This window comes from Corvus cornix, chromosome 1A, assembly GCF_000738735.6.
Source record: "Corvus cornix cornix isolate S_Up_H32 chromosome 1A, ASM73873v5, whole genome shotgun sequence".
Taxonomy (NCBI): Eukaryota; Metazoa; Chordata; class Aves; order Passeriformes; family Corvidae; genus Corvus; species Corvus cornix.
Genome location: NC_047057.1, coordinates 12,913,849 through 12,941,686, shown reverse-complemented (window position 1 = coordinate 12,941,686; position 27,838 = coordinate 12,913,849). Strand labels below are relative to the sequence as shown.

At 37.1% G+C, this 27,838-nt stretch overlaps 1 protein-coding gene across 8 annotated transcripts in view; it reads left to right on the top strand.

Annotated features, from left to right (window-relative positions):
- The window catches only part of ATXN7L1 (ataxin 7 like 1), a 113,193-nt gene that overhangs the window by 67,379 nt on the left and 17,976 nt on the right, over positions 1–27,838 (top strand). For 6 of the 8 annotated variants that reach the window (XR_005604485.1, XM_039570982.1, XM_039570984.1 and 3 more), the window contains 4 exons: positions 13,445–13,667; positions 21,268–21,551; positions 26,269–26,351; positions 27,204–27,460. Coding sequence is in view for 7 of the 8 variants with exons in the window: in XM_039570982.1 (XP_039426916.1) it covers positions 13,445–13,667; positions 21,268–21,551; positions 26,269–26,351; positions 27,204–27,460 (847 nt within the window). In the remaining variant the exon portion in view is untranslated. Of the gene's footprint in view, positions 1–7,078; positions 7,208–7,545; positions 7,636–13,444; positions 13,668–21,267; positions 21,552–26,268; positions 26,352–27,203; positions 27,461–27,838 lie in introns of those variants that run through there. The other 2 variants (XM_019283567.2, XM_010395635.1) reach the window with 2 other exon arrangements.

Genomic DNA, 27,838 nt, shown 5'->3' with positions numbered 1-27,838 from the left:
AGGAATTGCATCTCTTTTTGATTCATGGTACGACTGCAGCTATAACATGCAATGCCCTGTGCCAGCTGCCACACTTTGTTCTGGGGCCTTCAGGCCATAAAAGTTCACTGTCCTTTTTTAAGTGCCACCTCTGATGTTCTCTGAAAGTGTTTCATAGTCTGTTGCTAATCAAGTTCTTGGCTAGAATTGATATCTTGGCGTGGGAGGAGCAGTAAGGGAGCAGAAAGTTTATGTAAGTGTGGTTCGCATGTATGTGCTTGACAGATGTGCAGCCAATTAGCTGGAAGTTACAGGCTGAAATTTACTGCGGCAGTAGCTCCTGATACTTAGGTATCTTTCCAATACTTTGAGCAGGGCATGGAGTTTTTTCAGTCAGTGAGTGAGTTAGTGCAGTGGTTTTATTTTTATGATCTTCCCTGTTTTGATGGGGCTAAGAGACAGAGGGGAGTGTTGACCTAATCTTGTTACAGTAAACAAGTGGTAAAGACTTTTAAACCTGTTGATGTGATTGTTGAATGTTTAACAGTCTTTTGTTCCCAGTTGTTTACAGTAATTGAGTCTTTCCCCTTCTAGTGCTTGTGCTGCTGTCCTCAGTGTGTATTCTAAGATAAATAACATACATGAAACTTGCAAATATTGTACAGCAGACCTGTTCTCTGGTTTTGTTTGCTGAATGTTACACCTTCCAAAATATGTTAGTCCCTAATACTGAGACTGGACTTCATGTCCTTAGGTAAAACAGCAAAGACTGACAGCAGACCTTTTGTAACTGCCACTACTATCACCTTTTAGGCAGCAGGCATTTAGGAATCTGAAATGTAAGGAGAAATAAGAGCACCTAAAACTTCCAGAGTTCTCTACTAAGTAATATCTATCATAGTGAATTTGCTTTTGAAGCGTTTTTTTCCTTGAATTACTTTTTTTTCAGACCTTAAGCGACTTGGAAAGTCAAGGCACTTTAGGACTAGGGAGCAGGAAAGGAGGGGAGTAATAAGGTAATCGATTTAGGACCTGCAGATTTCCTCAACTGTTACAATGATCTTCTGGCCTCTTCCTCTATCTCATACTGCACTCCGTGACCCTCTGTTTCTAGCTATCATTTGAAACTACTTGAGCTGTTCAGTGTAAATAAACCTTTTTCTCTCAGTATTTAGATACAGTAGACAAATCCCAGGGATGATAGCTCAGGCATGGTTAGTTTTGGTTCACTTGTTAGCCATTGCTGGTTAAATCTGCTGTACGGTCTAGCTAACAATTGGCAGACTCAGCAAAAAGCTTTAGAAAAGACTTGTTCTGTGATCCATTTGCCAAATACAGAGTTTAGTTCCTCCTCTGTAATCAAGCTGGACTCAGTTGATTATAGCTGAGATTCATCATGCCAGTATCCTGCTTGTTGTCCTTTCCCTGCCTCTTTGGTCAAGTGACTCCCATTGCTGGAAAAAAATAAATTAAATCTCAAATTCCTCCAATTTAGAAGTATCTCTTGTTATCTCTAAACAGTAGGATTTCTTTCAACTATAGAACATGAATTTGATGAGAAGGGACAACTTCCAGAAGATCATAGTCTTCTGGAGTCTCTTCTGGAGTTTGCTGTCTCCTGACAGATGGAGAAAGGTTTCAGTCCTTGAGCAAGAACACAGATAGTCTGATTCAGAGGAAGCAATTGGTAGGTAAGAAATGTAATGTTGGATTTTTTCCATTTCCTTCCTTTTTTTTTATCTACCTTTGTATTTCACTGTCAATTACACTTTTGGCATTGTGGCCAGGAAAACAGCTTCAAGCTGGGTTAATATTGCTGTGGCCGTGTTTTTCTGGAAGTTAGAAAAGTACTTGTTTTAATTTTTCTCTTATTTAGAATACCTGGTTTAAATGACTTAACTTTAAACTGTAATCTCAAGTGATCTCACGGCTCAGTCCCTCTGCATGGAGGCCCCCCCAGCTGTATTTGAGGTGCCTGCTGTTTGCCATGCTGGCTGGTGCCTGGCTCCTGCCTTGTCACAAGTATCTGGTGCTTGTCTGCACCCAGCTCCCTGGCGGAGGCTGCAGCCCTGACACAGAATGCAGGAATGCACACAGCCAGCTCAGGCTTGACGCTGTGCCTGAGTTAATAAAATTTCTTGGGACCCAGAGCATGGGGGTAACACTGCCAAGTGGTGGCTTCGTCTGAAGTCTTTGCCATTTTCCCCAGTGCTCTTGCCTTTGGAAATGCTATACAGAAACAACCAAAGTGACTCATTTAGATTGAAAAAAGGGCTTCAGCCTTATGCTGAAAAAAAAGATGCTGCGTAATTTTTGAACCCACAATGTCCCTGGAAGTGTAGGAACATTTGCACCGAGCTGCACCTCTGCTAATGAGCCCAGCTGGAGCTGATTTGTTTCTGCATCTCTGGTACAGATAATCTGACCATGGATAATTGAGTGTTGACTCTATAAATAACCCACTTTGAAATCCTTGTCTTAAAATTGTTCTCTTCTTCCTGTTAGCTTCCAAGCTTACTCTTTGTAGTCATTTTTGGCTGACCAAGGGTTGACAAACATATGTCCTATTCATTCTTCCCACCTGAAGTTAAATGTTACACCAAGCATGGATGAAACCAGGTTCTAGCACTATGAAAAGCCAGCTAAATCCGGGTAGGAAATAATCATCCTAATGTTTTACCTATGCTCCAATTGACTCTTGTGGTTTAAACTAAAAATTACTGACAGACATGAAACATTTGATACCTTGGAAAGATACTTAATTGCATGCTGCTTCTCAGAGACATCCTGTTGCATTTATAATAGTTAAATGTCTTCAGGTAAAACTGGTTCATTTGTATGGGCTTGCTTTAAGTTGGACTTCTAATCATCTTGGTTTGTTTGCTTACTGTCCATGTTAAAACTCACAAGAATTGTCCTGAGCTATGCCTTATTTTAATGAGATTTTTTTCCCCAATGAGCTTGTAGAAGTAATTATAGAGAGTAATTAGAATGCCTCATAAGAAAAATATCCTGTATCTTCAGCTGGTCAGCACCTACACTTTTTTTTTTTTTTAACCAAAAGTTTTTCTAAAATATGGTATGTGTATGCTTCTGAGAAGATGCATGGAAAGTTGGAACCACCCCCACTGGATGACAGGTTGTTCAAGGCACTGGAAGTGGGAGAAGGGAAAACAGAATTGCACAGCTGTGCTGTCACAGCAGTTCATGCACTTTGGTAGGTAGTTGGACTGGAAATCACCTGTGTCTTTCACCTGTGCCATTCCTGCCACATTAATCTATAACAGAGACAGCATCAGTGGGTAAATGAACTTGGAATGCTTTAATGTAAGATCTGCATTCTAATGGCTGTGTGGCCTTGGAAAATACCTTTCTTCACACAGCATCTGAAACACTGACCATGCTTCAACAAACTTGGGAAGCCTGAACTTGAAAAAACTGCACAAGTGCCTATCTGAGAAAAAATTATTTATATTTATATTTATATTTATATTTATATTTATATTTATATTTATATTGGTATAGCAGACATTTAATATTGTAGACATAAAAAACTCTCATTCCAAGCAATGATGGGAAATTTGTTAAATTATGAATGGAGAAATAGTTTACCCAAAAGAAATAATTTGTAGTATGGGAAGTTCATTGCAGTGATGAATGGTCAAGAGGTGCATGCAGAGACAGAATATGAAGCAGTTGTCCCTTGTACTCTCAGAGGTTGATTTGCATTTATTTCATTCATGTGCAGTTATGCCTGAGTGTCTTTAGTTTGCACAGTTAGAAGTTATAAGTGATGCAAGTTAAAATGAAAACCAACTTTAGAACTGAAAAGCTGTATGCAAATATAGAACTAAAGAGTTTTTTAAAGGGAGAGGAACAGATTAAAAATGCCCTACAAACCCACTTTTGTATTTGGGTATGGTTTTCAGTGTTGTCTCTTGAGTTTTTTTCTGTAGAAGGTTTAGAGTTTAGTTTCTTGTTTGTAGGAGCTATTATATGTAATGAGGGAAACACGAACAAGTGACCTCTTCAGGATTTATTTTGCACATTCACTTTAGCGGCTGCATTTTAAGGGGTTATCACTTGTTGTTATTCATCCAGCATTCTAAATAATAGATTTTCTTACCTTTGGCAAATAACATGCCTGAAAGATGAGTGAACTGATTTATCTAGAATGTCTGGAATGAGGAAATACTCTGAACTGACAGTTATGCTGCTTTTGTAAAGCCAATTGAAACTTAAATGTAAGCTTATTCAATTTCCAAAACAAAATAGTGTCCTTAGTTGGGCAGATCTGTATGGTTACCTGGATTTTGAAAAGTTGTCAGAATGTTCCAAGGGAATAAATTTGATGCCTGGGAACACCCATGAGGAGTTGCAAACAGAGAAAAGCAAGTAAAAAAAAAATCATACGTAGATTTTAGCTTGGATTTCCTAAAATATTATAATTATTGTAATAATGCTACTAGTAATAAAAATAATAATAGCAATAAACCTTATGTGATTATTATCTATTTTGTCTGAGAATTTTTAGCTCTTTGGTAATTTGGTTCAAAAATCTGAAGTTTCAGCAGTCTTGTGAAAATCAGCAACTGTGAGGAGACACTTTAATAATGTGGCCCAGAGAAGAGTATTCCATGTGGCAGTAGTACATTTGCAGCTAATACTGACAGCTGGCACATGTCTACCTGCAGAACAAACAGAGCTTATCCTGTCTCTTTGGGGAGAGGGACAAAGAACTGTGGATACAGGATGAAACAATGAGGGTGCTGGGAGACAAAGAAGCTCGGGATAACAGAAATGGAGCAATTTAGCATTCAAACCTGCATATTTTTAGAAAAAAAAATTCCATTATTTCTGTGCTTAGAAAGCAGCTTGTTAAGAAATACATTGATTCACCAGGTGCTGGTTTTGGATCCCAAGTAACAGAAAAAGCCAGAAGGTTTAAACAACAGATTATATGCAAGTCCTGCAAATCTATTATTCTGGGCTATACTGTTTCTCTTTAAGTTATTTGTAAGGAATGATAAAATGAAATAGTGATATGTGATCTTGATATTGAATAAAATCTGATGTCCTGTTTTGCACAAAGCCGGATTAAGAACATGTCACCTAAAAAGGATAGCCTGTTTTCTTGAAGTCATAGTACAGCATTGTTTTTTTCTGAACCAGCTCAGTAGTCCCATCTCACACTTTGATGGCTTATCTTTTCTTATCTGTAAAAAGAAATGCCATTATATATTTTTGGGTTAAGTAAAGCATTAAAGAAGTATCACTTTTCTGGTTTATGATAGATGAGGGGAAACAATTAGTTCTTAAAACAATAATGTACATAAATTACCTCTTTTTTTTGTTATTGTTATGTAAATATAATTAAAGATGGAAATAGAGATACAGTGAAATATTCTACCTGATAAGTATAAGTAAATAAATAAAAATATGTGTCATTAGATGACCTTGAATGTGAAAAATCTGCTTGAGGAAGCTTGTCTGTTACATGGTACAAAGCACGAGAGGATGACAATATTAAGTTTTCCTCTTTTTTGCAACCATCTCGAGTGTTATTATTTAAGTCGTGTTTGAATAAATGAATAGGTGAGTTGTTTGTAAATATGTACATTTAACCAAATAAAAGATTTCTCTTCACATATGAAATCACCCACAAAATTCTGATTTGTTGGCAGTATTTACCTTTGAGAGTACCGTGGCTTGATTGCTAGAAATATTTTAGAATTTCACCTGATGTGTCTGACCTAAGTTTAGGGCTGATAATACATTTCCATCCTCTGAGTACAAAAATGATGGGAATGCTGGTCAGGGGTAGTAAGATGCTGGTGCAAAAGGATGGTGAGGGCTGTCCTTGTGTAAGCACTGGACATAAGGTTTGAGGTGCTATTTAGCTCAAACTCTCGTTTCGTGTTGGGCTTACCTGAGCATTGCCTCCAGCAGAACATGAAATTTCTGTGCATAAGCTTTCCTTGCTTTTCTTTGGTAGGCTGTCACTCAAAAAAGTGTGTAGCCAGGATTCACTTGCTCTGTTATTTCTTTTTTGCCTGGGGATTTTTGGCCTTGCTGAGCTGAAAAATATGTACGACTTAGAAAACTGTAATTTTTTCTGCAGTAGCAGTATGTCAGGTGGCAAGTGCTGGTTACACGTGTGGAATTGTGTCATTACAGGAGTGATGAATTCCTACTTAAGTCTTCAGTTCCTTTTTTTATCAAGTATAATACCCTAAATCATTAATATCCCCTTTTATAGCTGCAGAAACAGGCCTTGGCACTACAGTTAAACCCAGGTCTTCCTGCTCAATTACGTGAAGACTGACATTGTCACCAGGGCAGGGTATTCACACTTCTATTGTTTTCCTGTCTCTCTGATATTTCAGTGATACCTTGGAGCTTCATACTTATATCTCAAAATCCTTGTGAAAGAAGCAGGCAAGTACCCAGAAGTTTCAGTTTACATTTAGGATAATTAATGGCACTATTTGAAGCATTTTTTGACATGGTGGAGTTCCATTTGACCCTTCTTTCTTTTCATGCTTTTTACTCAAGAGGAATGAAAGTGTTCTGGGAAATGCTTGTGTGTGGCTCTTTATGGAATTTTGCCATTTTTAAGATACTTGGCCACATTAGTGTAAAATAGTGATATTCTAGGGATTATTTCTCATGTCTTTTATAATTACCCTGACAAATGCCAGGTTATCCCCCGAAATACAAAAACTTCCAGGAAAACATCAGGTTCATCCTACTGTGTTATAAAGAAACATTCTTCTTTCCTGGATCAAGGAAGTAAAAATTCAGTGTCTTCCTCTAAATATACACTTACGGGTTTTGCTGCTTTTAATTTTGCACTTTGGTTCATTTCTGCAGTTACTTGAGTTGTATCAACAATTATAAAAAAAAAAGGAGAGAGAAAAAAAATCCCCTGCAGCCGTTTTCAGCTCGTGTTGTTCTTGGCACAGGTTCAGTTCTGGTGTCCAACTGGTAGGACCGAAACTTGGTGCTTAACAAGTGCCTGTAGTCAAAACAGTTGGTGTGTGCGAGCACTGATCTGGTATTTGCTGCGGCAGGTCATCTGCCGGATTTTTCCCCGTGTGCAGAATACCTAATCACGTTGCTGTGTTTCTCTGACGGCATCTGTGGCAATGTGAATCGCTTCACGTTCCAAAAGTACATGTTTACAGTCGTCGTAGAATCAGATTAAGTTGGCAGCCTGCTCCTCTCTGTAAGTGGCTCAGTTTACATTTCTTCTTCTAGCAGGATGTTTTGCATAATTTTGCTGATCCTACTCACTTGTAGACTTTGTGAAATGGAGAATTGTTTTAGTGGGTTTCTGTCAGAAAGCGAAGCTTGTGTTTATTGTAAATAAACACCAGCAGAACGGTGGTTATTTTAGCACTTGATAATTTCCCAATTATGTCATTTGACCTGGAATGAAGCTTGTGATTGTTGAGCAGTGTTTTGTGCAGCGGATCAGTCGGGGGGTTGGAGCTGGCAGTTTATTTCCTTTGTCAGTTTACAAGAAGTATCAAAATGAAACCGACTGTGCTGTTTCCTTTCCAGTGCGCAGTGCAAGAAGGGTGGAACAGTTTGCGGATATTATTTCCAAACTTTTTCAGCTGGACTTGGAATAGTGTTTTGTCAAAAAAGCTGGTAATGTTATCCTTCAATCTAGCAACATTATGCTGTAGTTTGCTAACTTCAAATCCAATTTTATTTTTGTTTAACCTCACGTACCGGGTTTTGCTAGTGTTTTTTCAGACCATGGCTGCAAAATGAAAGTGCTTACAAGGTGTTTATGAATTCTTGTTATGAACCAGCTGCCAGTTCCTGCAAAATGACACATTTCTGCAAGAGTCTAGGTTGTTCATTTTCTGGTTGCTGGCTGTTGCTTTTCGGGCATGTGTGGGGTTTTTTTCTGTTTTTGGTTTTATTAGGATTAATGCCAAGTACATTTGCAAACTTTGAACTGGGATCAGTACAAGGTGGTAGGTTTCATTTACTGTTTATTGAAATTGTAAGTATACATTGCTCAACTTTACACAGTGAAGGGCTGTGCAACAAAGCACCTCAGGATATAATGTAAATAGAAAAACTGTAATTTATGCATAGATGGTGTATGAGTTACCATGAGTAACATATTCATCAACAAGACTATGAGATACTAAATTTCATTACCATCTGCTTAAATATTGTAAATGGGGAGTAACAGTATTCATATTGTGTTAAGGGCAGTTGGATCAGTTACTTTATGCTATTTTAAGTAAAAGGGCTGTGAACTCAAGTGTTGTGATGAATGCAAGCTTAAAAAGGAGTTTTATTATTCTATAAATGTTTACTAGCAGCAAATAACTTTCTTACCTTTCTGAGTTTTAGCAATTATATTTTGTTTCTTTTTACCAAGTATAATACCAAACTATAATCCATAACACAGGGTCTCTGAGTTATTCATGGGTCAACCTAAAATTGGCTTTTGCTTTAGGCCTCTTGTACACAGGAAGTCAGATCATGCTAAACAAGAGTAATGTTTCAAAATGACTCGTGCTGACAAAGTTTTAGTATCTGTCTTCAGACAACATTAAGGGTTTTTTTTCTTGTTTTGTTTCAACTATCTGAAAAAAAAAAAAAACACTGAAAGACGAAAAGCATCTCTTTCTCTATGCTCAAACTATATCATTACTTTTTTCCTCCACGATTGTCTGTCATATTGATGGAGAAGACACTAACTGGGCAAAAACCGTTCACTTGATCAATTTTGAGTAGCACATGTTGGGTGAGAATGTGGATGTGGGTGGGATATACTAAGAAATGGGGTTTTGTTTCTAGTCCAAATTAGAGATATCTGCAGTTTCAGGATCACATAAAGATCTTTTTTGGTAGGAAACTACTATGTTTGACATATTTTACTGGCAACATACTTGCTGTAGTGTCATTGTAAGGTTTGCTGTGAGCTAAGTGAGTGTTTGATCTTGTGTGAAAGAGTCGAGGCAAAAATCTGAAAAGAGACTTTCTACTCAGAATGTGGTTTTGCCTCATTTTCCCACACACTGTGCTTGTGGCTCTGGAGCTCATGTTGCCCCTCTCTTGCTTTGCTTTTTTTGCTTATGATTAGAAGGAGATGTGGCGTTTCCTGCAAAACAGCTGCTAGTACTCCCTGGTGACCCATCAGAGAGGATCCAGTGGAATTACAGATTTAAAGGCAGACCTGGAGGACTTTGGCAGCTGCAGCAGAGATTTGGGGAAAGGTAGGGGGTTGTATTGTGCAGGATGCAGGAAGGAGGATTAAAAATGGAGTACCAGGGCATAGGAGAGAAGCTCTGGAGATTCAGGGACTGTTAGGTCTCTAACAACATAAGGACTTCACATCTACAAACAATTCAGATTTGGCTGAGAAAGTTGGACTATATCCATGTTTCCATAGGACATGGAGAATCTCCTGGAATAGTTAAGGATCATTTGCAATGCCACTGATGCAGAGTTTGCAATGCACATTAGAATGTAGCGCTGGGCTTTTAGACTCTTGCCACTAAATAGAAAAAATAACAGATATTGATCTGAAATTGATTCTATAGAAAGTGAAATAATTCAGTGAGAGTGTTAAACTTTCCTCCGAGATTAATGCCATTAATACGTTAACTGTTTGACAGGATAAGTCAGATGTTGCTTGTCACTTGCCTACAGTGGCTGTGCTGAGACAGCTGAGAGGTTGCAGAAGGATTAATGTGGTAAAGAGGATTGTAACTTTGATTGTGCTCTTCTGCTCTTGGATTTGACAGCACCTGGTATTTAGAAACAAAACAGAATATGTGCTGTTATTTATGGGGAATGTAAGCATCCATTTAGAAGTATTTAAATGAATTCGAAAAGTTGTATTTTAAGCTGGAGCACACATTCATAGCATTGCTGAAAAGTGTGCAGAATTTAGGTTAGTATCTTATCAGTGATGGTTACTGGTTCTTTAGTTGCCTTGCAGTGTTTTATCATTTCTAGGGGCAAAAACTTTCATTCTTCTTTAGTTTCATCCATGTCCACTGCCTGTGTCACTGGTGTATGTGAACAGGGACAGCCATGTCCACAGCAGCGTGAATACGAGTTTACCTCCTCAACTAGCTCTAGTCTGTCTACATATGAACTGCAAATGAGCATAGAAACTGTTACACAGATAACTGATTATCTCCTGGATATGCTAGTATGTGAATATTTATTATTTAATATTTGATTAATCAAATATTTAATATTTGATTATTCACACATTAATTTATTGCATAGGCTGTATAATAGCAGATTTGTACATTGTGTGTCATTCCTTGTATATATGTAAAATAGGAGCAGACAAATTAGTGAGAAATTTTAAAAACAGATGTGACCACAAAAGTCAGTTTGATAGAGGATCCACCACCACCCTGGTATAAGCAGTTGATTCTGACAGCTGATGGTGTTCTTCTTTTGTCATATATTCCCATTACTTCTCTGAAACGTATTACCAGCATCTAAGGGTGATTCGCTACCACATACATTGTAAGGAAGGAAGAAGTGAGTGGCAACTTGATAGTTCTTGAGAAGGAATATACTAATATTTAGTTAAAATTTATGCCCTCACCATCAAGATTTGTCTGAGAATTCATACCTTTGTCAAATACAGCCTCTTGCAACCATGCTTGCCCAGCTCAAACATGTAGCCATGTTTTGGGGAAGAGGAGAAGTAGAAGGAAATGCTAATTATAGCAGTTGGTTCTGATCTCAGGAATGACCACCAATCTGACACACTCTGCTAAAATAAGTAATTTTTCCCTTCCCTATCTTTTAAGTAAACATCTGCTTAAAGTAGTGGGATGCACTTTATTATAGTGTCATATTACAACAGTGCCTCTTCCACCATATTCTATATTAGAGTAAAAAATCCAAGGTTAATGTACCAGTTTGCTCTTGGGAGCTAATAAATTGAGAAAGTTGCCTAGGGAAAAGCACCAAACATATAGCTTGACTAAAAATCCAGTACAAAAAGACTGTTAGAAAATAGCTTGCTATGGCATGTGATACTTAGATGACTTTAAAATATAAATTTAGATAATCAGTATCTTGAATGTTCATCTTTCCAGAAGATGAATTTTAATAACAGAGTAATATATTTCATTTCCAAACATATCCATAGGGCTGTTATCGATGACACAGTTTACTAGAAGGCAGTCAGGCTTGAGAAAACCAGTAACTGTGGTGAAAATTGGAGTAATTAATCCTAAGTTTATATAATATGTGTGTGGAAATCATGTTTTCTCCCAAGTTTAACTTTATATATGGCTTGATTTTGCTGGTTGCATAGCAGTTCCTTTTCATCAGTCCTCAAGTAATTAATGGGAAGGTTGCAAATTAATCACTTAAAATTGATTGAATAGTTGCTGAGAAGATTGGTAAATCTTGAAACAGTAACTATTATTTAATAAAATAAATAGTCTGTGAATGGAACTGTGCATTTTAGAATCAGATGTGTAGCTTACACAGGTGTTACCACAAATGTGAGGTGAAATGAATGTGTCCTGCGAAGGACTTTTAAAGGCAGGGACTGCACAATGAAGTGTGTGGTGGGGTGGAAACTGACAAATGATAAGGGGACATTTTGGGAGTGAGGAGAGATACTTTTGTATTTGAAAAAAATTGACACTGTTTTGTTCATCAGCTGCAGGAGAATCTGGAGGGAATTTCAGCATTGGTAATTAAAACTGTGAATGTGAAAATATGGAAGTGCTTGATCTTAAATAGAAAAAGTCTCTGTTTAGTCATTGGAGATCTAACAGAAACAGTTGGGAATATTCTTTTTTTTAAGCATTTCTCTTTGTTCTTGAGGTATTTGCCTATTGCAAGTTAATCATGGATGAATCCTTCTGCTACTGGCAAGTTTTTACTTGTGAGGATACCAGACATATTGTCGTGTTTTCATTCTCTGTGGGAAAATTTTTCTTAGTTGTCCTTGAAATATCAAACTTGCAAGTGCAGGGTTGGTGATGCAAATACAAAACCTTCCCATGTATTAGCAGGTCACTGGTGCTTCCTTAACCTGCTCTTGGCTGACTGGGTGATGCTGTTCAAGCTCAAAGAGTAGCGCACCCACTTGGATTCTTCAAGTGCTGAAGGCTTTAGACAAGGAAAAATGGCTGCATGTTGAACGAGAGACTCCAGCTTGTCTGAAGTTCTCGGTCTACGATTTCATTCCGCTTGCTGCATTTGGTTACCGTGTTGGTTGTGGGGGTACCTGGCTGATGCCTGCTATGGAGGCTCTTGGTGTTTGGGCACCAGCAAGCTGGAGTCAGTGCCAAAGAGCCAGGCCCTGCTGACTGGAAAATTCCTCTTCCCCCAGCCCGTCTATGCTGCCCGCTGCTGCCTTTGGCTAGGGAGCACCAGGACTGGCTCGCTGCAGGGTCAGCAGGCTGGGGAAAGGGTGCTTCACAAATAGGGCTGACAGGACTGTTCAAGACCTATAGAACCCCTCAAAAATCTTATAGCAAAAGTCAGCTCCTGTTTCTTGTAGTATTTTGTAGTTGTGTTGAAGTTCTCAGCACAAGCCTGTTGCTTGCTGCACACTGATGCAGCCGGTTGGCCAAGCATTGGCACTTCTACTCTGGAGAAAGATATGATTTGTAAAGAATGGCCAAAACAGTCTTTCTACTTAACAATATGAATGATAAGACATTTATATTTTAAAAAATAATAATACCAACCAAACCAAACCAATTTCGCTGAGGCCTGTCTGTCTTGTGTGGGGTCACCCAGGCCTTGCTTTTTTGCAGTGCTTGCTCTGGTGTGAGCGAGAGCAGTGCTGACCTCCGGATGCCGCGTTTGTTACTGAGACATAAACTTCCTGGGGTTTTTTTTGCACGTGCCATTTGCTGTGTGTGGGAAAAAAACCCTTTTACCTTGAATGGTGCTTGGAGATAACCAAGTGAACAAGGCAGAGCCCACCTCTCTGGAAGGGCCGGGAACAGTAGACCTTTTGCTACTTTTCAGTCTTCCTGTTGTTTTCCTTATAGTTTCTCATTAAAATTGGAACAAGATAGTCATAAAGAAAACTGCCCAATAACCAGGTCACATGAATTCATCTTGAACCATTATAGGAGCAATCTCATGTCTGTCACAGAGCATTTTACTGAGTTGTCTTAGCTGTTACATACTCTTCTTTCTTCTTGGCATGAAGGAGCTGGGACACCAAGTGCACCTCACACAGATTTTCTGGTAGATTATTGCCATTTATTTTACTATTTTTTACACTTTTTTCAGAGCACTTCATGGAACTGATTTTCTCTAATTATCATTTGGCTTGATTACATTCACAACAGTAATGAACTGGTGTTCTTTGGAGTGATGAAAATCATTGTAACTAGCATAGAGAAGAACAATTTCCTCTTTCCTGACTTATATTTTTAATTTTAGCCTATGACATGTTGTAAAATTGATTCATTTTCTGTTACAGAACGAAGACACGGTTCAATGTGTAAACCTTCCCCTTCTCCAGCTTCTCCAGCCTGTAATTCCAGGACATCCCTAGTACAGATGAAACCGAAATCCTGTATCAGCGGCCATAACCCTGTCGGCAGCAACTCAAAGCCATTCAAAACGCCCAAAGACAATCTACTTACCTCCAGTAGCAAACAGCACACAGTCTTTCCTTCAAAAGTGTCACGGGATAAACCATGGTAAGTACCAAAATAATAGTTGCCAAAGATGTTGGTGTTCAAAGTATCTCTATGTATATATCAGAATCATCAAAAAAATCCATATTCTCATTTTACCTGAGTTTACATTTTAAGCCTCTGTACTTCTAAGGGAGGAAACTGGGATATTTTTAAATGAAGAAAAAAATTATATCTAGGAAGAGCAAGAAGGACTGGATTACTTTTTCAATGTTCCATCAAATGCGTTTTTGTAAGATGCATATAGCAAGTGAGGTGTTGACCCAGTTTGCTATCTTTAAGGTCCATCTTCCATTACACTATCAGCCCTTAGAACTGATGCTTTTAAACAGTTTAACAGGATAATTTTTGCTGAGTTCTTAATGTTGGCTTAATTGATGTTCATGAAAACTTACTGGTTATAGTCAATTATCGTCAATAGCAGCTGCTGTTGGAGTTCATTCTGTATTTTGATAATGTTTGGTGCCTTATGACAAGAAAATTCTGGCTGCAAAAATCACTATTTTGGGGTGTCTTACATCATGTACTGTGATATATATACACATACAGGCTCCGAGACTGCCGTGCCCATCCTCCCGTGACTGTGATGATAGCAGCAGAGTTGCAAAAATATAAATGACAGCAGAACTGGGTCACTATTTTATCCCTTAAGAAACCGTTTTGTCTTTATTATCTACAGGAAAGATGCTTTGAGATTAGGCCATTAGGTTGGTGACTTGAGATCTGGGTTGAGTTCCTGGTTCTGTTATGCCTTGGTCTCTTCAGCTTCAGTTCTCTGTCTGTAAATTTGAGATAGTGAGACTTCCTTTTTCTTAAGATTTATCTACTTACTTTATACAGATCCTTCCCTTTTATATGTCATATCTAGCATAAGAGGGTCATGATTTAAGGTAGCGTTTCTGGACACAACTGCCTTAAAACAGTAAACCATTTAATGCAAACCATTCACTCATGAGACAAAGAATAAACTCAAATTATGTTAAAGGAATGGCTCATGCTTTCTGCCTGATACGTACACAAGTTGGCATGATTTCAAAGACAACAGCCTCTGCCTAGCTGTAGAATTTACCTTGCACTGGAACAAACTTGATCAAAATATATTCTTCCTATAAATCTGAACCCACCATCTTTTTAAGCATGATGAGCATTGTGGGAAATTATGGTATAAAATTCTGAAAATAGAAAATCTGATTGTTTAGACTATGCACTCACACATTAACTAGAATAGCAGAATAGCCTCTGTCTCATCTGTAAGTGCCTCATTTACTACTTGAAACCAAATATTATTGACTGAATAGTGACTTTTTTTCTGAATGTTGGAGGGGAATTTTATACAATTTAATAAATTTTATAAAAGAGGATTCTTTTATAAGTCTAATTAAAAGAAAATCAGAAAGAACTTCAGAGTATTAACAGTATTGACTATAAACCTATTTCTCCTCCTGTTACAGACAGCAACTTACATATCCACATTTCAGCAGACTAACTGAATCTATAAACAATATCTTCCGTTCTGGCAACAGATGGCATTCTGGCAGTCAGTAAAAGCTGGAAGGGAACAAAATAATTGAGCATTTCCACCAATCCCTTTTCCCTCTACTGGGAACATCCTAAATATTTACTGATGATTAACAAGGTAGATTTAACCATTTAAAAGTGTTGTATTGCTCTGTTGCTTGTTTGGCAATGAATATGACAGTAGTTGTACCCAAGAATTGCCTAATTCTTGCAGCCCTGCTGGGAGATAGTACTGCAGTTTTGGTTTGTTTTTGGGGAAAAATGAGGCATGTAGTAGTTAAAGATACTGTAATTACCACATAGCAAATCACAAACAATCTGAAGTGAAGATCAATGAAATTGTCTTGCAAAATATAGTGTGAAGTGCCTTAGATTACACGGCTTGTTAAAGAATAAAATCTGTCTGATAATTATCACAGGTTATAGAGAGCTGACAGCTGTTACAGAAGAAAGTGTTTGTTCCAATTCCAGAGGATTATAATATTTATTTAGAATCTTAGCAAATATTCAGCGGATCTGATTTAAGGTGAAATTATTAATGAAATTTATTATTTTTTAAGATTCTGTCTTCCATTCAGCTGCCTGTACAAGCCATAGAATTTCCTGTCTTATCTTTTAGAAAGAAATTCTCAATTGACACAGAAACATTTGTCTCAAAAATGCAAATAGTATTCATGGTGTATCCAAGTGTGTTGTGGTTTATCATCCTCAGAAGCTTCCAGTTCTTCAATGCTTTTGTCTGTTACATTGTAATCTCATACCAAGCATTTATTTGACATAGGTTCTTCCAGACAATTGTCAAATTAGCTTATTTCAGGAATTATATCACTTTAATGATTGCTTTTCAGACCTGGAACAACCTTTGTTAGGTTTCCCTGATTCTTTCGTACAGCATCTCCTTTAAATTTTAGTTGTTGCAATTAGAATTTTCGGAATGGCCTCTGCAACAGCAAAGCCCGGTAGATCTATCTGTTGCTGTGCCTGCCTTCATATAGATCCAGCTTCTGTTGTTAAATTTGTTATAGTTTTGGTTGAGGCACCATCTTAGCCATTGACCAAGTAACTCTTTCTCTTGTTCATGTCCTGTGTTGTTCTAAGATGTGCTACAAGGATTCAGGTTGCTCCATGGCTGATGCTTTAAAAATCGTGATTGGGATGATCAGATAAAAGAGATCTGGAACTGTTTCATTTTTTAGCTGCTGTTTTAATACTTCCCTTATTGTAGTTGGAATATAAAGTATTACTGTGAATACATCATCCAGAAATATCTGTCAGTTCTGATTTTTTCCCCTGTATCTCTACCATCGTTGCTATTAATACAGCAGTGCTTAAAGATGGAGCAGAGCTGGAGCACCACTGCACTGTGCACAAGATAAATGCAAACCATCATTTTTTGTAGTTTGCAGTCAGGGTGGTAAGGGTATAGCAGAAGGGTAGAAAATGGGGAGAAAAATAATTAGTAGTAGTAACAATAATAATGAACAAATGATCATAATTAGTAAACATAGCTCAGATGCTTACCCTTTATAAAAAGCACTCCTGCAGCCAGGAGCTCTCTTCCTCATTGCTGACCTGCCTGAAGGATGCTGCTTCGCTTGTTGTGCCCTAGCACGCTTCTGGGTGCTGCCATGGAGGATTTAGGTGCTGTGATGCTACAGGATGTTCATTTCCACCTATCCGTAATCCTAAGGCAATATAAAATTAGAGTAAAGTGTTGAAGCAAGCTAGCCCTGAGATACCAGGTGAAGCAGGTCTCCTTGGCCACCCTCCACAAAGTTTAGCCTGCCAGAAGTTCTGAAAATGAAAAAAATGAGATGGAAATGATGTGGTTTTCATCAACACAGAAAAAACTGACTCTTTCTGTAAACAGAAAAAGGATCCCAAAGGTATACCCTGTGGGCAATCCTTTAAAATTTATATTGTCACTTCTCAAAGTATTTCTTAATTATCTCTTGGTCTTTATTTCTTTGTGTTAAAAAATACCATTTTTCATACTGAGACTGAGAAAGAGAAGATAGTCATGATTTAAGGATATTCCTACTGCAGCATGGAAGCAAAACTCAGCAGAGTTAACTTGGACCATTTAATCTGACATTAAATCACAAACACTTTGTACATTGTAGAAGCAATCCCAGCAATGCAAAATAGAGCAATGTTTTATGTTTTTCAATGTTTGTGAATTTCTTTTCTCACAAATTTGAAGAGTTGAACTAGAGGCTGAGCTTTTAGAATTAAAACAAATGATCAAAACATAAACCCTGAAAAATTGCATAACAGGAAGGAGAAATAATTTTTAAAGGCCAGGAGAAAGGAAGTAAAAGGAGCTGCAGGTATGAGAAGTGTTGTGACATACTACAATAATTTTTCTTGCTTGCTGAAAGGGACCTTCAATGATCATTTAGTCCAACTGCCTGACAAAGCATGAAAAAACAGAGGGAAATGTTACCTTATTTGAAAAAGAGAATGAGCTTCTAAAGCCTGTCATGATCATGCACTTTGTGTAGCCCTCATTTTTGAGCCTTTTTCTGGTTCCCTTCTAATTCATCAACATTGGCATTGTACCACTGGTCAGCAACACTGGAAGCCATATTCCAATATCAGTATAAACAGGGATGTGGGAAAACTATTTCTTACCTCCCATATCCCTTTTTTAAGTACAACAATACAATAAAACCTCATATTGCTTATTCACTGTGACCACTAAGTATTTTTGTCACTATTTTCCAGTGTGTTGTTTCCCTGTATTTCGCTGCAGACTGAGCAGCTTGTTACTTCATGTGTAACTTTACATTCCATTGTATTAAAATGTCTCTTTGAGTTAATGAACTTTACCAAATACTCCATACTGCTTTTTATAACTGTCTCTTCATTATTTAATTCCCCTCAATCCTGATTCCATCAGCAAATGTTATCACCAGTAATCTTATCTATATTTCTCAAGCCCGCTGAAGTTTTCATTCATGTCAAACTTGGTAATGATGGCTAAAAATGCCGCTAGTAATGAATCATAAATGTCAGAAAAACTAGGTTTGAATTTGTTCTTCTTAAATTGTTCTTATTTGTGTTTTATAATGCCTTTTAAAAACTGGAACATTTTCATAGTTATGTTTGTCAGCTAAATTGGTAATCTCATCAAAAAGTGAAACCATATTTCTTTGCCAGGATGTGATTCTCAGCAAAACCATGTCAACTTATTGTTTATCGGTTTATTTTTATTAGCTTTTCCATTATTTCTTCCGAGACACTTCAGTGTGGGTTTTCAGCATGGATGCAAGAACAGCACTCAGCTACCTTCTCCAAGATTCCAAGATTCAATAAGAAATTAATATGCTGAGACCCAATATCTCTCCAATTCTTTTGGAACCCATGGCCACATTATGCAGATTCCCTTATGTAAAAAGAAAAAAAGCAATCATTATTTTTCGGCTGGCACTTTGCATTTACTGAAAGAATCAAAAAGCATTTTTATCTGACTGGAGGGAGGTATCCTATTTCCTTCTTAGTACAGAAGAAATAAGGAATGTTTCTGATATGTTTGCTTTGGTGGTAACTGTTTCATTGTCTTTTAGGTAGATACTGCTATTCTTATTAGAGTTTCTTTTGTCAAAAAAAGTAAACTTGTCTGTAGTGAATACAGATTTTTTTCCTCACTTTTTATGTTTGTTGCATGTTGTTTTTCTAATTTTCCCTTTCAACAGCTGTCTTTAAAAACATCTAAACAAGCTTTTTGTTCAAAAATACCTTTTTAAATGTAGTAAATAAGACTAAAAACCTGATTTTTATTTTTCTAACAAACTTTTAAAATGAATCCTCAATTTTTACTGAAAAAAACTTTGCTTGGGAAAAGAATTCTTTCTAACCATCAGATATAGATACAAACATTGGTGATTTGTTTACTTTTTTAGACCTTAGTAGTTGACTATAGTCACTGGTCCTGTGCACCTTCCAATTTGCCATTTGGTTTTAAATTCATCTTTATGTTTTATGCTAAGATTAAACTAGAAACCATCACTGCTGAATGCAGCAAAAGAGAGATAGAAATTATCATCTGTAGCTTCTGAAATCATAAATAATTTACTATAGAGTGCCAGGAGTCCTATAGAATGTGTGTGTCCACAAGTACTGGAGTGTTTTTCTATTTTCTTCTACACTACAATGAAATGCATAATGAAGGTTGACTTGTTGATCTGTAACAAAATGAAGCAAAAAGGTTCACTCCCCTGGGCATTTTTCATTATCACAGTAATCCATCCATACATGCCCTATAATTTGAGATTCTGAACACTGCAAAACAGAGAAACCCTGTTCGTTTTTATTAACCCTATTTCACTACTAGACCAGATAATACACTTGATTTTTTCATTGTGTATCAGCATTTTGAATTAAGATTGATCTTAGAAACTGGGCATGAGCGTTTGTTCATATGTTTTTGTATAGTTTATGTATAGTAGAACTACTTAATTTAGAATAAAATTCTCCTATTTTCAGAAAATGTAATTGCCATCTGTTTAAAGACAAAACCAATAATTCCTATGCTGAGATGTTACAATTTTTGCCTGCCATTTAACTTAATAAATTCAAAGCAGTTTAAAAAAGGAGAGGATCAAATCCTCCCTTTCATAGCTACATGTTTGCATTCAATGAAATACTTAACGCAGTTCTGATTTTGTGAGCAAGGTACATTTTTCGCTTAGTTACTGGCCACTGCTCTACACTTTACTGCCTCTATATCTGAGTAACTGACTGCTATGTTTATGGTATCACAGGTGATAGAAGTTTTATATAATTTAATTCCACCTCCAGAAAATGTCTTGGTGTCTGAATCTTCTTTGTAGTTGTGTATACTTACTGTTTCTATCAAAATTTGTACATTTTCCTATGCTAAAATACCCTTAGAATAAGGTTTATCATCTTCAGCAGCTACAGAGAAACAGAGGTTTGTAGGAGCCCAGGAAAGTCAAGACTTGAGTTATTTTGGACCCTGCTTGATGTTTCCAAAGTGTGTCCTATGGAGAATGCCATCTCAAAGTCATCTTTTTCTGATTATGAAAACTCCACACCTGTTAAACATTCCTTTTGTAGAAAGGCGCAGCAAAGGTGCCATTTTTCAGACACAAAAGACTGAAATTATGTGTGAGTTGTGAATGGGGAGAAGTCCCTAACCATACATGTATTATGTAATATTTTTTATTTGGGTTTGTTTCAGTAGGGAGGGGTATATAATTTATACATTCACTGGTATTCACAAGACATCCAGTTTTGGAGCTGTTGAGTAGATAAAAAGCTATCATTGGATATTTCTTCATGCAATTGCCATGCAGATAGAACCCAGAAATGTTAAAATGCCATTGCGACTTGTTGAAAATCACTTGTCTCAATCTTTTTTGCTGCCAAATTGAGACGGTAGCATTTGTTAGTGTCACAAATATGCAGTGGTGGTAGTTAAGTTAGAGGAAGTTAGTTACTGCAAACTTTACTCTGAAAAGAGCCAACTAATTTATAATAATTACAACTTAATAATTATATTGAGAATTTTTATTTTTAAGTCTCTAAGATTTTATTAAAATACACTGTAGTAATGCTCAAGTCATCAGAGATTTTAATACTTTTAAAGGGTCAGCTGTGAAGATTTCTGTGCTTAGAATCTCTGAGCAAATTAACTATTTTTGTGTTTGTTTAAAAATATTATTAGCAAACTGCTTCATTATCATGGTGAGTTTAGTACACCATACACATATCTGGTATGTGCTTGTGTTAAAGGCATGAGACCATATTTGTAAGGGCTATCTTTTGCTTAGTACCGAATACTGATTTTGCTTATGAATAGTAGGGGATTGGATCTTAAAGAAAATACAAAGGTTCATTTTCATAATTCTCTACATTGCCAGGATTTACAGATGCCTGACTTTGTAAACACCTGATTGAACAAAAATAGTCAATACTGGTACCAAGTATTTAATTTTAGCCTGGTCTTAACACACTATGTCACTTGCATCAAAATTTTTGTGTCTGTGGAAGGGGATTAAGTAACTGTAAATATTTGATACGGAAAATACCACTTGAATATTTTTCTTTGATCTTGCAGCGTTCCTGTTCCAGTAGTCAGTCTAGAGAAAATTCCTAACCTAGTGAAGGCAGATGGTGCCAATGTTAAAATGAATTCTGCAACCACTACCACCATCACCTCCTCCTCAGCTTCTTCATCCAGCATAACTGCTCCAACTTTGGTTAAATCTGGTTTGACATCCAAGTCAGTGCCACCATCGCCAGAAAAGATTCTGAACGGCAAAGGAATTGTAGCTCCATCAATAGACAAGAAACATCAAAATGGCACAAAAAGCAGTAACAAGCCTTACAAAAGACTTTCAGGTGAGTGATGTTGTAGTTCACCTTTTGTGGTAGTCTGTCTTTCTTTGTTAATGCTTCTATAGCTCAAAATGCAGCTAATAAAATTCTGGGTTTGGTTGGGTTTTTTTGCTGTAAGATGCCGGTTTGCATGTATGAAAATGGAAGCTTTCACACTCTTAGCATGTGTAAAGTATTTTCAAAGTACGCATTCTGTTTAGCTTGAAATTACTGGTAAACAGGCCAAATACAAATTTTTAAGGAAGTAAATTCATTAAAACACAAGGGCAGTAGACTTCTTCAAGCCATTATGGGATTTGGTTCTGTTTACAACAAAAGAAAATGTGCCTTGGTTGGGGGATTTTGGTTTGGTCATGATCAAGTTGAACAGTTGAACAGGTATAAGACATTGGTTTATCCTCCAAGACATGATTTTTTAAATAATCTTTTTTTTTTTTGGTTTTAGATACAAGAAAATTCTTAAGGAGATACAGGAAATGCTGGGGAAGTTTTAAAAGTCATAATTTCCCTTCACCCCTCTCCCCCTGCAACTCACATATGAGTGGCAATGTTTCTAGCATGAAGATCTTGATCTTTCTCAGGAAGACAGGACAGTGGAGTTGAGGAAATGGCATTAAATGGGAAATTCCCTGGATGGCCTTAGGCAGGGTAGTTTTGAGGATGCAGGTCCCTGTCTCAACCTGCCACCAAAGCACAGAATGCCACACTGTTGGAGGGCAGAGTCTCCATTAGAAAGGTTGCCATCCACTGGGAGGAAGAATTATTTTCTGTGGAGTTCCCCAGAGGTGACCCATGCCAGCTGCTTGGCAGTGAGGAGAGAATTTGCCCCCGAAAGCTGCAAACAGGTTTTTGCTCTGAAAGGAATGAAAGGAAACAAAGTGTTTTGAGGGATTTTATTTTATGTTTTTTAAAAGCAAAAATAACTGACTCAAGTTTACGGCTGCAGAAGCTGTGCAGGGTCTATTCATCAGCTGGCAGTACTTTGTGACTCGGGCAGGAACTTCTTGTGTGTACTGAAAGGCTAATTTTGTTAATGGCAGCATGATCCACATTAGATCGTCACTTTGGCACAAAGTTAGTTCACATGATTTCTAAATGTGCACTAGTTATGAACCAGTATAAGTTGCACAAGATAAATGCTTTCATTTCCAGTTAATGAGTGTGTCCTATTTTTTGCCCGAATATCAGGTTTATTTTTTTCATTTTCTCAAATTTGGCAGTTAGCCTATGGTACTGCTACCCTGGCTGGATTTCAGACCAGTGTGAGGTGTTTGCTAGGGCTGTGTGGGGCATGGAACAATGCCATTGCCTGAAAGGATTCAGTACACTGATTGCTTTCTTAACTAGTTAAGGTGGCATATAGGAAAACAGTACTGTTGTTCATTTATAGCTTTTCACGAAATGAAAATTGTTACAAGAAAGTAGCTTAAGATTAGACTTTAACCCTTACATTTCACTTTTTAAGATCCAGTATATTATTCTATATTATTATTAATAAAAACTCTCTTTATTTTACAGTTAATTTAGAGTATTGCTTCCTTTTAACCTCTTATGTCCTGTAATGGTTTAGATGCTTAATTTAGCTAATCAATTCAGAATTCCTCCTTGAGAAATTGAAACTGTTAGTGGTTTTCCTCATGTCACCACTTACCACTGCAGGGCTGCAGGTGATACTTGTACATTTTTGCGCAAGTGCTTGCAGAAATGCATTCATAAAGGAGAATCAATTCTGTAGGGCATTCCTTCAGCTTGCTGGCTTTTTCTGGGGAGTTGAGTCTAAGCTCTGAATTGCAGTGTCTTCCAGGCTAGGGAACTGAGACCTTTTTTTACTGCTCCTCTGTCATGATCAGATTTGTGATCTGTTCAGTCTTGCTACCATTGCCTTGAGTATTGATGCAGCAACACAGTAATTTAGGGATGATGCAAATCATAGAAGTCCTGAGAGCACTGGAGATGAATTGCCTGTAGATTGTTTGTCACTATGATGGATTCCTCTCCATTATTATACAGGACTGTGCAAAGGCTGAGAAAAAGATCTTGGAAGGTCAATGCGATGATTATTAGAGAGATCACATAATTTCACTCATTTCACATGAAAAGGATGAAACTGCAGCTAAGGGGTTTAGGTTTCCCTCAGTCCACTGCCCTGGAGCTGTACAGATGTTAATTTTTGAAGCTCCATAATAACTTTGGCCCGTTTGTATCTGTTTCCTTCCCTTTTTAGCAACCTCTACTCTCTCTCACACCATTTCCCTGACTGTGACTGAGGTTTGTTTTTTTTCCTTTGCTGAGAGCTTGTGGTTGTTTGGGTGATGAATGAACCTGCCCTCTTTTCAGGAGCACTGTCCTTGTTGAGAGAGAGGAAACAGCTTGCGGAACCACAAAAGACAGTCTGTAGCTGCCCAGCATAAGTGGATCAGTGTTTCCTAGTAGCAAACTGCAAAAAAATTATTTTTTTTCCTAAATCTCCCTTAGTTCTTGTTCTCTTTGGGATGACATTAAAGAATGCAGATGCCCAGCTTACACCAAGAAAAACTGTTATGTTGAAAACAGGGGTTTGTCACAGCTCAGTTTTGGCCCTTGCTCTTCTCTAGGTAGGTTATAACAAATGCTCTTCACTTTGTCCACTGAACATGAAGAAGTGGAATCCATTCCAGAGAAACAGCTTTCTCAAGCTGTGCCTGTGCATAGGGATCTGGGGGTTCCCACACTCCACATTTCCTAACACAGTAGCCAAAAGCTGCATTTTGGTGTTGATAAGAAGGTGTTAAGTTTTATGTAGTGTGGTGCCCAAACCAGGCATGTCTGTAGCTGGCAATTAGATGTTCATGAATTCTCTGGAACAGCCACACACACTTCAGCCAGGAGAAGTGGTTCCCTGTTTGCTCAGTATTTTCTGTTTCTCAGGGAAAGCATGTTATTTGGTTGTTCAGTCAATGGCAGAGGCTTCTACTCTTTCCTCTTATAATTCCTTATGTTGATTTTATCTGTATATGTTTTCTTAATAACTGGCTTTGCTATAATCAGTCCTCTGGTTGGGCCTCTTACTGACAAGTACCAATCTGGAGTACTTTTGATTTTTGATGTTTCCCTGTTGGTCCAAAGCAGTCCTTGCTTGGTGTTCCATAGCCTTATAATTGCCCTCAGAACTTTTCATTTGAAGGCATATTAGTCCATATTGTCTCTTTAGTGTGGTTTTTTTTAATTTGCATTGAAGATTTTCAGTGGCTGATTCAGGAAACTGTAATAGAAACATCTTACACTCAAATCCCAGGAGTAACTAACTCCTTTAGTTTATGAACATGTGTTTTCATCTATTAAGTCGAAAAAAATAGTTATTCTATTAAGTCATACACAGCTACTTTTGTGTTTCTGTTGTGTTGTAAATGCCAAACCAACTACAACTGCCTATAACATATTTTAGTCCCTTTGTAGATTTCACCAAAAAAGCTGTGCCAGCTGGTTTTCCCAAGCTCATTTTTTTGTATGGCTCTGCTAATAGGTTAATAATGTAACCATTTAATGTTTGCATAAGCATTTTAGGTCTATAGAGCAGAATACATAAAACTGCTAGTAACTGTGAACTCTGGAGGACAGTTGCTGTCTAACATAAGCTACTTGTCCTTACTTTTCTTCTTCCAGCTGTTCTGCTTGCTGTGATGCTGTCAAAACATTGTAACACAGCTGTGAATCACTGTCTCCCTCTTAGCTTCCATTTGTTTGTTTATAAAGATTTTTTAAATCCTCTGATTAAATGTTGTATTTGAGTACAGGATGTTTATTATATCTGAATGTACCACCACTGTATGGTTAAAATAGGATTTGGCAAATAGTTTATATTTCCTTATCAAACAAAAGCAAACCAGTCTGCCAATTACACCATAATTTGTCAAGGTGTATGAAGGTAATGGTAGAGAGTTTTGATGGCGTAAAATGAAAAGTGTATATCCATTGTTTTGTTACAGCTCTTAGTGCAAACCGTAAAATTACATTAACGTAACCTAAAGAAGGTGATGCTATCTGTGGTATAGAAATAGTAAAATATTAATGAAATTAAATATGCAAACATAACATATTAAATATTAATGCACTTTTAATGTTAATCATGAGTAGAACTCATGTAAATGCCTTTTTTCATAATCTCTGCAAACTTTAAATTCCATCCCTCCCTTCACTTAGGGAAATAAAAACTAACATACATGTTATTTTTATAAAGATTTAGGGGACAGATTTAGATAAATTTTATTTTAAAATGCCACCAGTAATCAACCATGGGTTGTTTTCTAGAGTTTGTAAGTATGTCAGAGAAATGTTGTTTGAAGCACTTGTGATACCATTTGTGTGTTAGCCCAGCTCAGGAGCCAGATCTGCAAATGCTGTATTTCATGGCCTCAGAGGCAGCCAGAGTTAGAGAGGAAACTGAAGTCACAGGGGTTTGGCTTGGTCCTTTGTTTGGGCCACTCCACTGTAATCAGACTTACTTTCATGAAGTCTTTGGCTGAAATCCTGCTCTAAATGGCTTTAATCATGCAAGGACAAAAAAATGCACAACTGTATGAGTGATGCACATAGCACTGTTATGGGATGCTGGGGTTGGGATCAGTGGTTCAGGTTGAGCCTGATTAAATTAAGTTCTAACAGGCAAAAATTGTAAGCTACTCTGATTAAAACTTCTGTAATGATCTATTTTTTTCTCGTTTCTCATTCTCTCATCAAACAGAAAGAGAATTTGACCCAAATAAACACTGTGGAGTACTGGATCCTGAAACAAAGAAACCTTGCACAAGATCGCTCACCTGCAAGGTATTTTTCTTAGAAGATAACATATCAGATGCTTTGTTATAGTTTAAATCCTACCACAGTAGTTTGAGAGGTCATACCTGCTCCTGTCTTACAGACAATGGGTATGGTATTCAGGCGCTGTCTTCAGGTAATTCTTTTGTGTAATTCTGTTTATTTGAATCAGAGCATCTGCATTATTCCACTGATATTTCTAAAAAGATTTTTTTCTTGTCATTTTATGATGCAAAAAGCATTAACGTTTCATTTAGAAGCCCAAGTATTATTTTAAATGCTCCTTCTTTGGTTCATCTGTGCAACAATGTTGAAGTATAGTCAGTTTTTAGTAAAAAAAAAATTACCATATTTTTGTATAATAAATTACTTGGAGGCTGCCCTTGTGATAGTAATAACTCCCGTGTCAAAAAGTAGCTACAATGTGAGACATTTCTAATGAACATTTGTATGTGTATGTGCTGCCTGTCAGTAGAGATGATCAGCTAAATTTGCTTTAAAATGTATTCATGTTTTTCAATCCAATGAAATAAGTTTTTCATTGTAAGTTAAAAGCTACAATTATTTTCTTAATGTCTTAAAATTACTGGAATTCTATTTTCCATCTTGGAAAAGGTAAGTCAATAGTCTCTATTATATAAAAATTGTTGCAAAAAGTAATTTTAGCCTTGACGTTGGCATTTCTTAAGAATGACTATAAATTATCAAAGATAATGTGGAATAGCAGCTTTATTTCCATAACTGTGGCTAAAGTTGTTTGAAGTAGATTTTATCTTTTAGAGTATTGGTGTATCAGAAGTGTAGAGGACTCATAAACAATGTCATGCACACACAAATGCTTTTTAACCACCCTATTTTTAGACTCATTCACTTAATCATCGACGAGCAGTTCCAGGCCGTAAAAAACAGTTTGACATCCTTCTAGCTGAACACAAAGCTCGATCCAGGGAAAAAGAAGTCGCAAAAGACAAAGAGCATCCACCATCTGCAAGGGAAAGCTATCAGAGCCAGCCCACACCAGCACAAGACTCTCTGTCAGGATCCTCAGTGAACTCTGGGCAAGAATCTAAAGTAACATCTCCTGCAAAATCTAGACCACCAAATTCTATACTTCCAAGGTAAGCAGTTCTCCAGTGTGAAATGTTGCATTCTGAAGGTGCTGTAAGACATTTCTTAGTCTTTCTTACAACTCGTTTTATAAGCATTTGGTACTTCTTTAGCCTATTGCACAATAAAACATACTAATATAAGAATTTCTGCTAGCTTATGTTAACCTAACTCTGTCCATGGTAGCCTGTGATCTGATTGGGAATGAGGAAAGGAATAGTGTGCACCTTTGGCTCAGAATCTCAGACTAACTGCATTTTTTGGCTAAAATTGTCGGTAATAATTAGGAAAGTTTATATTCAAGTCATTCGGTCACAGTTGAGAAGAAAAGTCTATTTACATGAATCAGTATAGGTATTAGTAGTAAAATTCTGCACATTAATGTAGAA